General features: G+C 37.0%; 1 protein-coding gene across 1 annotated transcript in view; it reads left to right on the top strand.

Moving 5' to 3' along the window:
* LOC134212366 (metallo-beta-lactamase domain-containing protein 1) overlaps positions 1-15,473 on the top strand; it is a 306,305-nt gene that overhangs the window by 104,582 nt on the left and 186,250 nt on the right. The window contains exon 2 of the mRNA XM_062690142.1: positions 13,298-13,462. Coding sequence (XP_062546126.1) covers positions 13,298-13,462 — 165 coding nt within the window. The remainder of the gene's footprint in view (positions 1-13,297; positions 13,463-15,473) is intronic.

The raw sequence follows: 15,473 nt of genomic DNA, 5'->3' as shown, positions 1-15,473 counted from the left end.
GTGGTAGCGGTGGCGGAAGTAGCGGTGGCGGTAGTAGCGGTGGTAATGGTGGTGGAGACGAACGCAGCGGTGGTGGCGATGACAGGGTTAGCGGTGACAGAGGCCATTCCAACTGCATGGTTAATGTCATCACTATTCAAGGTAGCTTCGAGTTCCGCTTCAACATCAGCCATTGTATTGTTAGCAGCATTCACTGTTTTTGGATGTTTCTGCTTACATTTTTGCATATAAACTTCCAACGAGTTCAGCACCACCCAAACGTTGCCCGATTTGGCTGAAATTTTGTCCAGAGCATCAGAGCATCAAATAGAACCGAATAAGAGGGCGGCCCATCCAAAAAATTTAAAAAAGTTTTTCCCATACTAATTTGAGCCACCCTATGTGTATGTTGGCAAAGTATTGATATTTTTTTAGAGCCTAATGAGCAACGTTGCGGAACGGTTTTCCACACAAATTTCTGTTTTCAGCAGCATGGACGAGATTGCCACAACACCACACGAGAGCGAACGAGACACGATACAACATGTCCATGTCCACACACCATCTAATCTATTCATCGACACATGGAGTCGAAGAGGAAGTACATGATAGGAAGAGAAAAGAGGACACTGTAAGCCACCACCTCGAGTTTGTATCGGTGGTGACGATATCGAGGTGGTTGCAGAATTCGTGTAGTTTGGCTCACTGGTGACCTCCGATAGTTTGTATTTTGTAATTTATTCATCGAGTTGTGCTGTCTACATGAAATTCTTAAATCTAGTGGTGGTCAAACATTAAAAACATTACATACGGCTCAGCAAGCGACAGCGCAATCTGGATGTTGAAATGTGGAAATCAAATTCGTTGGACGCTTCATTGAATCGCTGAATCATGGCGACAATGGAACTGTTAGCAGCATAGTTAGTTGCTTGTGGCTCCTCGTATAGCAGCGCTCGCGCATGAAGCGTGCGGACAAGTGCGCATAAACTAATTCTCGATAGCAATTCAGAAGCATCGTATTCCGATGTTAAAATCTTGGCAATAAAAACACACTGAGCAATATTCCTCCGCTTGACTAGAGTATACAACCCGAGTAGGTGGTAGCGATCAGCGTAGGCAGGCAAATTCAACGGGTCATTCCACAGTAGATGCAAACTCTAGCATTGAACGTGCAAGAGAGCAGTACAACGCTTTGAAACACAACGGATCTTGAAAATCATTGGAGATTTCGAACATGAACCCAAGCAGGCTATTGGCTCTATCGATGGTGTTTGAGAAGTGGCGGGTGTAGGTAACTAAACTTTTCATTCAAAATAACTTCTAGGTCTTTTAAATGATCAACGTTGAAGTGGAGAACCAGCAATACTGTAGTCAAACTGGATGAAATTAGTCGTTCGTCGGAAACGTATGACAAAGCACATAGGAATGCTTAGAACTATCATATTCCGAGTACACCAGTCATGGAAGATTTCAAGAAGGTTCTGTAGATCATAGCAGCGAGTGAGGCCTTGAACAACTTCATACATTCTGAGGTCGTCGGCAAACAACAGCAGCATACCTCCACATCGTAGACTAAGGGTTACATAGTTTATGAGAAGCGATATTAGCAATGGTGCTATCTTGTGGAACTCCAGAAAGGTTCGAGAAATAGTTGGATGAATTGTTTCCAATATTGACCGACATCTGGCGTCCAACCAGATTAGATCGGAGCCAGGTGCATAAAGCAAAAGAACAGCCCAATTTTCATAGTTTTGCAAGCAGCAGGTCATGGTTAACTTTGTCAAAAGCAGATTTGAGATCAATGTAAACGGCATCTATTTGGATTTTTTTTACTCATGTTCTCCATGCAAAATGACGTAAAACTGACAAGATTCGTTTCCACAGATCGACCTGGAAAAACCATGCTAATACGGGCTGATGTAATTCTTGTTAGTTCATCAGCGACAGTTTCTCACATCTCGTTTGTCGCCTTTCTTGAAAACTGGGAACATAGTAGAGAATTTTCACTGCACAGGAAATTTCCTCTGCTAGAGTGATAGGTTGACTAGTAGACAAAGTGGAACAGCTAAAGTATCGGAGCATTTTTTCAGCACGGCCGATGGAAGAACGCTAGGTCCAGGAGAAAATGATGTTTTGGTCTGACGTATCGCTGACAGTACCATTTGAACGTGTATATGAAAGACATCCACATCCACTACATTGCTAGGTAGGTACTCCCATTACAGCACTTGAGAAGTGTTTAGTGAAAAGGCTGCATTTATCCTCAGTATAATGATACCAGCAGAGAAATTTGGAGACGCATCATGGCAGGAAATCGTACGTAGTTTTTACTCCGCAAAACGCTCCGATCTATTTCGTCGCCGTACCAAACTGACTGACTACAAAACGCTCATTAGATAGGTAGTTCTCTACGGACACAAAACCTGGACAATGCTCGTGAAGGATCAACGCGCACTTGAAGTTTTCGAGGGAAAAGTGTTGCGTACTATCTATGGCGGGATGCTGATGGAAGACGATACATGGAGGAGGCGAATGAACCATGAGTTGCAACAGCTGTTGGGAGAACCATCCATCGTTCACACCGCGAAAATCGGAAGACAGCGGTGGGCCGGACACGTTCCTAGAAGGTCGAACAATAAACCGGTCATAATAGTTCTCGACATCGATCTGACGGCCACAAGAAGGCGAGGTGCTGAGCGAGCAAGGTTTATCTATCACGTAGAGTACGATTTACGGACCCTCCATAGACTACGTGGCTGACCTAAAAAGCGTCGAATCATCGGTGACATTTAAAATCACTTCCTAAATCATGACACCCTGCAGTCGCACAATTCCCATCGTAACTGTATTCCCTACGGGGAAGCAAGTGATGATACACCGCTGCAGCAGCGGCATTTGGTACAGCAAAAGACTAAAACCCACCTCGCTAAGGCGACCAGGCTGCAAAAAGGAGAAAATTGGGCATCCTGTAAGAAAAATCGATTGCCGTCCAAATGGCTTCTCGTATTACGACTTTCCCACCATGCATTACTTCGCCGGTGAATTTTGTCCCCAGAGCTGGAGGGCTCTGGGGACGCAATGTGGTGACAGACAAGCAGCAGCAGAGGCAGGGATTACCTTTTCGCACTTTATCGTCTCCATTCTCATCTTCGGTTCCCATTCCACTCACGCTAAAAATGAACTACTCAAAATTGAGTCAAATCCGACTCATTTTCATTAAAAACGGGAAAAAAAGAATAAAATGATGATTGCACTTAAACTAGGAGTCTGTTTGTCGTAAAATGCACTTAGATAGATAGATAAACTTGATTCGCATCTGTCGTATTAAAAATTGATGGAAGGCCAAGCTTAACTTTCGCGAAATCATTATTTTATTGAAGTAGTATATATTACTCAAATTTTGAGTTGTCCCGTTTTTAATGAAAATGAGTCGAATTCGACTCAATTTTGAGTAGTTCATTTTTAGCGTGCTGACTATGGTGACTTCGTCCGTGCGTTACGGCGCTGCTGAACGGTTTTCCACTTGAGTGTTGGGAGTTTCGTTTTCTTTTCTTTCAAATTGTGCCATCTTATATAGGGTTTCTGATAATGGGAAAATCCGAACACCCACGCTGCGAACAAAGGAATTATGAGCAAGAATGAATGTTCCGAAAAAGATAGCACACATATACACATGCACACAGAACATCAAATAGTACAATCAGGAAGCACGTGAAGAAAGCGCCTTCTGTTCGGAGTTGCTTTTCTTTTACGATTTGTAAAGCCAGCTCCGGCGAATGACATTGATACGTACAAACTTAATCTTGTCGCAATTTTACCCATTCGCTATCTCTGTTACCCATCAGCTTTCGTAAACCTTGAGAGTCACGCCAGGCCAGCAACATCTGTTCACGTGACCCTGTTCTGAAAAATAATGATCTTCATAATATGGAGATGAACCATTTGGGCAGCAACCACCCCCCCATTCCCGTCCGCAACGTTTATGAGTCGAACGCATCGTGATCGAATTACTTGGTTTGTAGTACATGGTTAGTATCTGCAGGTTTGCAGTGATGTACAAAACAAGACGCCATTTGGTTGGAATGCGGCCAAGTAATGAATGTTACGGTCGGGTATGGGGGTGTTGCTCAAAAGGTTCTTCTCCTGTTGTTATGTTTATTGAGTGTGCTTTTCCAATGGATCAAAATAAGGCTAATCATTAATTTGCGAGTAATGATTGCGCTGATATATAACTATTTGGATTATTGTTTTGGATTTTACTGCCGCTAACCGCAAGTCGAGCACATCTGTATATGGAGGCCCATATACAAATGTGCTCGACTTGCGGTTAGCGGCAGTTTACATCTTGTATACTTATATAGCCAATTTGGTTATTATAACCGAGTTTAGTCATGAACGAGACATTGAGATTACCGTTCTGTTGAGTTCGAGGACACTTATGTCAAAGTGTGCTTCAAACGGATTCCTAGTATTGCAGGATTAGTGAAGAGGGCTTTTGAGCCGGCCGGCATACGTATTGAAAGGTACCCGACTAGAAGCTCATATCAAAATTATATCATAATATGTTATTATGTTATACAAAATTATTATAACAAAATTTGTTAGAAATATGGTGCAGGATGTTGTTAAAATATCTAAATTTCTATAAAAAATTACACTACTCGAAACAAAAAACTATCAAATTTTGTTACATTTTTATCATAAAAATAACATATTTTGTTAGAAACTTATAACAGAATCAGATACAAAATACATTGTTTACTGTGCAGTTACAGGATGTGATAGGTCTCCAGATTGTGATCATCATTTAGAAATATTAGTTTTTTTTTCTGAACAGAATATTTTTCAAGAACATGAAACTAAAAACATTACAAATTAGACAACTTTTCCAAATTATATCAGCGTTTGTGATATCCATGGCAGTAGACTTTGCTACATCTATTTTAATTGCCTACTGTTGGGCAATTCGGTATTAAGCATTTTTTAAATCTTATTATGTTAAAATCCTGTTACAACATTTGAAAGATAATGGCTACCAAGAACAAAATTGTATCAAAATAAGTTATAAAGATCACAATATGTTCAAATTGTGTTAAGTTTTAGTTATGCTCTTCTAGTCGGGTAGCTTGAAATATTCCTTGGCACATTGGGCAGGGCAACTGTAACATAATTCGTCTGAAATCATTCAAGCGCTATTCGCGAATGAATGCGTGACTTGAAATGGAGTCCAATTCATGTTCCAAGATATAGTCAAGCAGCATGAAAAAAAAGAGTGTATAGGAGAGCAGAACAGAGGTACCCAAACTTTTGGATATGCGACCCACGTAGCAAAATCCCATATTGTTTGCGACCCACCAGGTTCCAAATATATTGATTTTTTTTTAAATTAAATAAAAATTAGTTCGCGTTAGATTAAACAAATCATAATAAATTGTTAGTTATTTTTGCCTTTCTCGTACAGCAAAGTTGTACCGAAAGGCTATAGGACTACTACAAAAACAACTTTTGATTGAAGGCCCGGATACCCATAGTGTTATATACCGATCGACTCAGTTCGACGAATCGAGGCGATGTCTGTATGTGCGTATGTATGTGTGTGTATATGTGTGTGTGTGTGTGTGTGTGTGTGTGTGTGTGTGTGTGTGTGTGTGTGTGTGTGTGTGTGTGTGTGTGTGTGTGTGTGTGTGTGTGTGTGTGTGTGTGTGTGTGTGTGTGTGTGTGTGTGTGTGTGTGTGTGTGTGTGTGTGTGTGTGTGTGTGTGTGTGTGTGTGTACAAATTTTTGGAACTTAGCATTACTCTATTTACTCGCAACAAGTTGCATTCGACGACGGGAAATGCGGTACTATTGTTTGCTATTGAAAACTGGCCCGATCGGACATTGCATTTCGGAATTATTGAAAAATCATTGTTTTTTCCCTTGGAAAAAAAATACAAAATCAAAAAAAAAATATTGTTCTAGAATGTTGGCAATGCATATATATATTTTTTTAACTAATTTTATTTGCTAATTATCTAATACATGCATTCATCTCTTAGACTAGGTGTTCCGTGTTTTCTTAACACTATCATCCTTATTTGCTATGTCATATTTTTAGTTATTATTAAATTATTAATACATTTCAATTGCCTCTGGCAGTTAGAATTTTTTTTCCTCTGGTTGAATTGAACCATGTAGGATTTACAATGTTTTCTACTTAAACTAAACTTAACCTATTTTATACTAAGTGTACAAGGAGTTAATCGTTGCAATAGAAGATTGCAACGATTTTTGTCTAAAATTGGAAATTATTTTGTTGGACATTTTTTGCAATGTCTCAATATTAGAAATTCTATGAAGTTCATTGGTACTATACCACGGAGGCAACTTCAGAATCATTTTCAAAATTTTATTTAGAATCCTCTGAAGTGCCTTCTTTCTGGTATTGCAGCAACTAGTCCATATTGGCACAGCATACAACATGGCAGGTCTAAAAATTTGTTTGTAAATCAAAAGTTTGTTCTTAAGACAAAGTTTTGATTTTCTGTTTATAAGTGGATATAGACACTTAATATATTTGTTACATTTGGCTTGAAGGCCTTAAATGTGATTTTTAAAAGTTAATTTTTGATCTAGGAGAAGTCCTAAATATTTAGCTTCGCTAGACCAATTAATTGGAATCCCATTCATAGTGACAATATGTCTGCTAGAAGGTTTCAAATAAGAAGCTCTCGGCTTATGTGGGAAAATTATAAGCTGAGTTTTGGAAGCATTCGGGGAAATTTTCCATTTTTGCAAGTAAGTGGAGAAAATATCCAAACTTTTTTGCAATCTACTACAAATGACACGAAGGCTTCGCCCTTTGGCTGAAAGGCCCGTGTCATCTGCAAACAAAGATTTTTGACACCCTGGTGGTAAATCAGGTAAGTCAGAAGTAAAAATGTTATACAATATGGGCCCCAGTATGCTGCCTTGGGGAACACCAGCTCTTACAGGTAATCTATCAGATTTAGTATTCTGATAGTTTACCTGCAGTGAGCGATCTGATAAATAATTTTGGATCAGTTTAATGATGTACAGAGGAAAATTAAAATTCATAAATTTTACAATCAAAACTTCATGCCAAACACTGTCAAATGCTTTCTCTATATCATGAAGAGCAACTCCAGTCGAATATCCTTCAGATATGTTGAGCCGAATTAAATTCGTTACTCTTAATAACTGATGAGTGGTTGAATTGGCAATGCATAATAATTAATGCAAAAACATGCAAAATGATAGAGAATATGCGATCTATTCCCCTAAAGTGCTTTTTTGACCTTTCTCATTTGATTTTTTCAGTGCATTTTACGATGCACGAGAAAGGCATCATCGCCGCTAGGTGGATTAATCTGATTTTTTTTTCTATTTGAATTGGATGTGAATTATATTTGGATAGGGTTTGGATTAGATTTGCATTGGATTTGAATTAAATTTGGATTTGATTTAGATTGGATTTGAATTGGATTTGGTTTTGTTTAGGATTGTATTTGGGTTGGATTTAGATTGGATTTGGATTGAATTTGGATTGGATTTGCATTAGATTTGAATTGGAATTGGATTTGAATTAGATTTGAATTTGATTTGGATTGGATTTGAAATGGAATTGAATTAGATTTAGATTTGATTTGGATTTGGGTTGGATTTAGATTGGATTAGAATTCAATTTGGATTGGATTTGAATTAGATTTTTATTGGAGTTGGATTTGACTTCGGATTGAATTTAAAATGGAATTAAATTAGATTTGGATTTGGATTGTAATTGGATTTGAATTAGATTTGAATTTAATTTAGTTTGTCTTCTTCTTCTTCTTATTGGCATTGCATCCCCACACTGGGACAGAGCCGCCTCGCAGCTTAGTGTTCATTAAGCACTTCCACAGTTATTAACTGCGAGGTTTCTAAGCCAGGTCACCATTTTTGCATTTGTATATCATGAGGCTAGCACGATGATACTTTTATGCCCAGGGAAGCCGAGACAATTTCCAATTCGAAAATTGTCTAGACCGGCACCGGGAATCGAACCCAGCATGGTCTTGCTTTGTAGCCGCGCGTCTTACCGCACGGCTAAGGAGAGCCCCTATTTAGTTTGTATTTGGGTTGAATATGAATTGGATTAAGATTGGATTTGGATTGACTTTGGATTGGATTTGAATTCGATTTGAACTGGATTGACATTGGATTTGAATTTAATTTGGATTGAATTTGATTTGGATTTGTATTGAACTTGGATTAAATTTGAATAAGCTTCAGATTGCAATTTGATTTGAAATGGAATTCAATTAGATTTAGATTTGATTCAAATTGGATTTGGGTTGGATATAGATTGAATTAGAATTCAATTTGTATTGGATTTTTATTGGAATTGGATTTGAATTGGATTCTGATTACGTTTGAATTTGAGTTGAATTGGATTTGAATTGTATTCGGACTGAATTTGGATTGGATTTGAATTGGATTTGAATTGGATTTGGAATAAATTTGAATTAGCTTTGGATTGGAATTTGATTTGAATTAGATTTGGATTTGATTTGAATTGGATTAGGATTGGATTATTTGGATTTGGATTTGATTTGGTTTGAATTGGATTTGAATTACATTTGAATTTGATTTGAATTAGATTTGGATTAGATTTAATTTGGATTTGATTAGAATTTGGATTGGATTTGAATTGGAACTGATTTAGATTTGTATCCGATTTGGAATGGATTTGAATTGGATTTGATTTTGCTTTTGATTTTGCATTAGATTTGGATTGGAATTGGATTTGAATTACATTTGAATTTGATCTGGATTGGATTTGATTTGAAATTGTGTTGGATTTAGATTGGATTTGAATTCAATTTGGATTGGATTTGAATTAGATTTTGATTGTAATTGGATTTGAATTTGGATTGAATTTAATTTAATTTAATTGGAATTTAATTGGATTGGATTTGTATTTGATTTGAACTGAATTTGGTTTGGATTTGAATTTGATTTGGAATGGAATTGGATACGACTTAGATTTGAATTTGATTTGGATTTGTATTAAATTTGGATTGGATTTGAATTGTAATTGAACTGAATTTGGATTTTAATCAAATTTGAATTTGAATTGTATTGGATTTGAATTGTTTTGGATTGAATTTTGATTGGATTTGAATTGGATTAACATTGAATTTGGATTGAATTTTGGTAAAACTTGGGTAGGATTTGAATTAGATCTGGATTGAAATTTGATTTGAATTCGATTAGGATTGGATTTAGTTTGGAGTTGAATTGAATTTGGATTGGATTTGAACTGGATTTGAATAACGTTTGAATTTGATTTGAATTAGATTTGGATTAGATTTAGATTGGATTTGGTTTGAACTTGGTTTGGATTGGGTTTGAATTTGAATTGGATTCGGTTTTGCTTAGGACTGTATTTGGTTTAGATTTAAATTTGATTCGGATTGGATTTGGATTGGATTTGGATTGAATTTGAATTGGATTTGTATTGAATTTGGATAAATTTGAATAAGCTTTGGATTGCAATTTGATTCGAATTAGATTTGGATTTGATTAGGATTGGATTTAGTTTCGAGTTGGATTGGATTTGAACTGGATTTGAATTAGATTTGATTTGTAGTGGATTTGAATTACATTTGAATGTGACTTGAATTAGATTTGTATTAGATTCAGATTGGATTTGTTTTAAACTTAGTTTGGATTGGGTTTGGATTTGAATTGGATTTGGATTTGAATTGGAAGTGCTTTAGATTGGAATTCGATTTGGATTGGATTTGAATTGAATTTGGTTTTGTTTAGGATTGTATTTGGATTGGATTTAAATTGGATTTGGATTGGATTTTTATTGGAAATGGCATTGAATTGGATTTGAAATGGAGTTGAATTAGATTAAGTTTGATTTAAATAGGATATGGGTTGAATATAGATTGGATTAGAATCCAATTTGGATTTTTTTTATTATTCCTTTCTGTATTTGGTGGGCACTCTTTGTTACTTGACCGCTACTGTGCCGGGAACTAGTAAGGTATTCTGCAGCCAGAATCTATTTTTAGATTTTTCCATTATTCAACTTTGTTGTTGCTGGTCCATCTCACCGTGAGTCCATTGTGTCTATTTGTCCGTGTCGTGAATTTAATGATCGTTGCATTGTTCGATTGCCATTTTATCCGGGTACGTTGGAGGAATAGCCTCCGAGAAGAACAATTTGTCAGTCGTCATCAGGCAGTCGTAACGGTAAGGGCGCTCCCCAATACGCCACCGCAAAGGCTGCGCATCCGGCGACTGACGAGGTGGAGGGGCTGGGAATCGAACCAATGATCATTCGCTTGTAAGGCGAACGTGTAGCTAACTACGCTACGGGACCCCCCTTATTCAATTTGGATTGGATTTCAATTAGATTTATATTAGAATTAGGTTTGAATTTGGATTGAATTTTAAATGAAATTGAATTAGATTTGGATTTGAATACGATTTGGATTAAATTAGGATTTGGATTTGGATTGTAATTAAATTAGATTTGATTAGATTTGAATTACATTTTGATTGCATTTGGATTGAATTTGAATTAGATTTGGATTTAAATTGGGTTTTAATTAGATTTGAATTGAAGTTGTATTGGATTTGTATTGTATTCGAATCGAATTTGGATTGGATTTGTATTGGAATTGGATTAATTTTGAATTAGCTTCAGATTGGAATTTGATTTGAATTTGGATTTAGTTTTGATTTGGATTGAATTTGGATTGGATTTGAACTGGATGTGAATTAGATTTGATTTGATTTGGATTTAAATTAGATTTGAATTTGATTTGGTTTGAATTTGGATTGGATTTGGATTGTATTGGACTTTATTCTAGTTTCCCAACTATCATATAACAAAAGAAGGCCATTGACATCATAAAATTCGTTGTTCTCTAATCATTCAATCATTACTTAGATCCTAATCTAAAAGCTGGTATAGATTTGTGGGCCAAAACAGTGGCAAAAGTATGAATCAAGATTTGTCTTTCGCAACCCATTGGTCAGCCCAGGACCCCCCTGGGGGTCGCGACCCACAGTTTGGGAACCCATGTTGCAGAATGTATCTCATATAATAATGATAGACGACGGAAAATGGGGACAATCATTACAAGCCATTGGCTTTTTGATGTTGCATAGCAGATAGAAGATATTTATAAATATTCCCACAATACGGGGTAATTTTTGGAACTCTTCTCAAAAATTCTTGAAGCAATTTAATCAAAACTCAGATTAATCCACCTTGCGGTAATGATGCCTTTCTCGTTCGTTATAAGATTTCTTTAGAGAGGTCAAAACAAACTGTAAAGCCTTGATATGGTGCAAGTTTTTGACTGTCGAATAGACTTCCAAAAGATTCTTCGTCTTAAGTCTTCCATTTTTTTTAAACCATAATAAGCAACAGACACTGAAAATCATTAGTTATGTACAGTATTATTTTATTATGAAATAAAGCCACATGAATAATTTTAATCCATTGAAAAAGGACCGACATTTTGCCCTAACCGGAGATATCAAATTATGAAAAAAAAAATTTGACAGAAAAACGATTATAACTTTTGATGGGAAAAAGATTTTGTGCATATTTACCCATCAAACGTTGCATTTTTTAGCTCTAAAAGCAACCCGAAGACGACTTTTCCGACAAATCTAAAACAAAAGCAAAAAGATCAAAAATACTGTTTTTTTAGGTACACCCTAATCCAATTAGTTAAAATTGCTTTTAATCAGCCAAGCTATTGAAAAAGATTTTTTTAGCAAAATTTATTGGAATAAGCTGCGCTACAACTTTGTAGAACATAAGACGTCAGTAATCCAAGAAATAAAAAAAATCTTTTCTAATTTTTTTATATGATTAGCCATCCTATTTTTGGTTGCACCAAATAATGATGGGCTTACTATTTCGACCAATTTTGTAGAACAAAAGTTTTTTCTAAAAAAAAAAATTTTGGCGTAAAATGCATCTTTCTGCATAAATTTGTATCCTGGACCATAGTGCAATAAAACAGGATTCAGGGTAAGTGCATTATTTTTTAAACACAGGTATTTTGGCCAAAATTTCGAACCCTTAGTCTGATCTAGACAAGTTTGCGTCGAAAGCCACTTGTTGCGAGTAAATCGGTTTAGGGTAAGTACATCAAAAGTGAGCCAGACTTTTTACGCACTTTTTTAGCAAGTATTTTGACCATTATTTTTGGGCCCATAGTCTGATCTGGCCAATTTGAAATAGGATCGGATCTGAGTCGAATGCAACTTGTTGCGATTAAATCGGGTGAGGGTAAGTGCATTAAAAGTAAGCTAGACTTTTTTACGTTTTTTTTTTATAAAAATAAGTATTTAAGCTATGGAGACAAATTTATTGCATTCTGAAACAGTAGGGTAACCGTACCCTTAGTGGAGGGAGCACCAATAGTGGAGGTAGTGGGGTTTTAATGAGATTTATCATATTTATAGACTTAACGATGGTTTCAGTTGATGCGCCGTGCTTTAAATATCCTGTTAAATGCAACTTACCTTAAGATTTCGCTTGAAAAACTATTGAAAACAATGATTTTCCTTAACAAAATTGACTCCCTTGCACCTATAGTGGTGCAACTGTACCTATAGTGGCGAGTCTCATAAGAAACCAATGGATAGTACCACTATAGGAACCAAAATTATTTTTTACCGCCACTAAAGGAACAGTGTACCCATAGTGGTGCAAGCAATATTTGGTAATTGTTGATGATAAATGACATCTATCTCAGTTTTGTTAGCAAATTTATTAGTTTATCTATTGGCTAAGATATTTAAGTTGTAAATTTTCTATAATTATCAATTTTTAAAAAATATTTTCTTTTGTGGATCTACTAATACCTCCACTATTGGTACCGTTACCCTATCAGAAAGCAGATGATTAAACGTCTTGTTCATTCTTATATCAGTCTATGATAAATGTCACTTACGTTTCGCTACTTATCATGTGTGTGTGACAAGAGTGAAAAGTAAGTAAATTCTGTATTAAACAAAAAATCGAACTTGTCATCTTCGGACTCGTAATTCTACGTCTTTGCCCGCAATGCACACTGATGGTGTTCCTTCGATTGTAACATCACCTGTCGCAAATCGGTGTGCTTCGTGAGACCTTATTACACGATATTTGTCATAAACCTTATTACAAAGCATAAATCAACCCACTGAACATAAAAGCCATTTTTGTTGATGTGTCATCACTTTTTTTCCTCCTCTACAACATCACATTTCCCACGGCCATTAATGGTATTGTTTTGCTCTCTTTCCTTCGTTCGCAGAATTGCAGGAAAATCGCCTGAAACCCGATGACATCGCTTGGGTGGTGAGCACTCATGGACACTCCGACCATCTGGGAAATAACAACCTCTTCCTCAAGGCAACGCACATCGTAGGAACTAATATCTCCCAGCGGAATCGTTATTTTCTCCATGATTTTACAAGTGGTAAGTAGTGCGCATTTTATATACCCACAACTATACGTTTATCCGCCATGTTCAAGTGTGATGGAAATTCGACTCGAACATATATGTTGACTAATATCGTCGGACGAGGCAACGCTCTTTCCAAGCTATTGGGATTTGTGATTGGAGCAAGTCGTACAGTTATTGTGGAATCGTTGGAGGAATGTGGTCTAAACGAAAGCAGCTTCACTTAATAGATTGAAATACTTGAAATACTGTGGTTCAATTATGTTCAGAGCGGTCAAAGATGGCTTGAATTATTGGAATAACTTACAAGAAGATATGGAAACCACATGTCTTTACGATTTTGATGATGGACATGCTGACGTCCTGGTCCACTTTCGATACACCACCGGTTCATAAAGTACCATGCGTCATCACGCTCCACTAACAGATAATTAATTGGCCATCTCTCACCTGAGTGTTCTAAATGCACTTCCACAGTTATTTGGCTTCGAAGATTATCAAATACATGGATATGTATATTGTGTGGAAAAACATAATGATTCTCTATGCCCAGAGAAATCGAGAAAATTTCTGACTCAAAGGGTTCCTTCGACTAGAGCGGGAATCTAACCCGCCATCTCACGCTAGGTGTCGTGTTTCTACCAACTAGGTTTTCTGAGGCTTTTTTTAGTCTTTATTAAGGAAAAACCCAGATTAATCCACCTAGCGGTGATGGTGCCTTTCTCGACCTTCGTAAAATGTGTGTGCTTGAAAATAGATGAGCTAGTATTGTAGATCCAGTTGAAAACCGAACTGAGCTCTTGCGACAACCACATTTTCTCCCATTTCTGGATGTCGCAACTGCATCGCGAGTAGTGCGCATCTATGCCATAGCCGTGCGCCACCCTGCGCACCACCCGCGATGCAGTTGCGACACCTCGAATTGGGAGAAAATGCGATTGTCGCGAGAGCGCAGTTCGGTTTTCAACTGGACCTACAAGGATCTAGGAGTAAAAAAGACAAATTTCTTTGTCCGTTGCGCACTACTCGCGATGCAGTTGCAACATCCGGAAATGCGAGAAAATGCGATTGTCGCGAAACCTCGGTTCGGTTTTCAGCTTGATCTACAATATGCTAATAAGAATTTCGACATTTTTGTTTCCTTTTCCAATCTTTTTGACGTACATACCCCTGTTTTATTTTACCCAGTCATATATTTTAAGGATATCACTTTTGGATGTAAATTGAACTGAAGCTCCGACTACACAAAAAGAAAACGAAAATGTCATTCCCATCAAGCGAGCGGAGGGCAATATTTGTTATGATATAAATCTCATGACCGTCTTTCTACCAAACTCCCGTATGAAGAGGAAGGGAAGTGTATCAGTGTGGAAGCATCCGATAGTTCGTTTTCGGAAAGAAATTTTAGCCTTTCAGTACAACTTTGTTGCACAAGAAAGGCAAAAAGTATTTTGGCCATAATTTCAAAGGTAATAGTCCAATCTGGCCAACTTTCTAAATAGAACAGGATTCCGCATCTAATGCAATTTGTTGTGAGTAAATCGGTTGAGGGTAAGTCCATTAAAAGTCAGCTAGACTTTTTACTCGCTTTTATAACACATAGTATATTTTGGCCATAATTTCTGTGCCCATGGTCCAAATTTTCAATAGAAAACAATACGACAGGATTCCGCGTCGAATGAAACTTGTTGGAATTATAGATAGTGGAATATATAGATGAGTGAAGATAAATCCTCTGTCTCCAAACGAACTGTCAAACGTGTCTCCAAACGAGCATGACGTCACGATTTCAATGGAAACGTTACGGGCTGTGACGTCATATGTGCGTGTGCACGGGCAGAAAAATCGACTCAGCCATGCTTTCGCTCATCTATATATTCTACTATCTATAGTTGGTATTAAATCGGTTGAGGATAAGTTCCAAAAAAGTGAGCTAAACTTTTCGCACTTTTGGTGCGCACACACACACACAGAGACATCATCGCAGTTCATCGAGCTTATACGTATATAACACTATGTGTCTCCA

The sequence above is a fragment of the Armigeres subalbatus genome, chromosome 2 (genome assembly GCF_024139115.2).
Source record: "Armigeres subalbatus isolate Guangzhou_Male chromosome 2, GZ_Asu_2, whole genome shotgun sequence".
Lineage (NCBI taxonomy): Eukaryota > Metazoa > Arthropoda > Insecta > Diptera > Culicidae > Armigeres > Armigeres subalbatus.
This window is presented reverse-complemented; position numbering and strand designations above follow the sequence as displayed.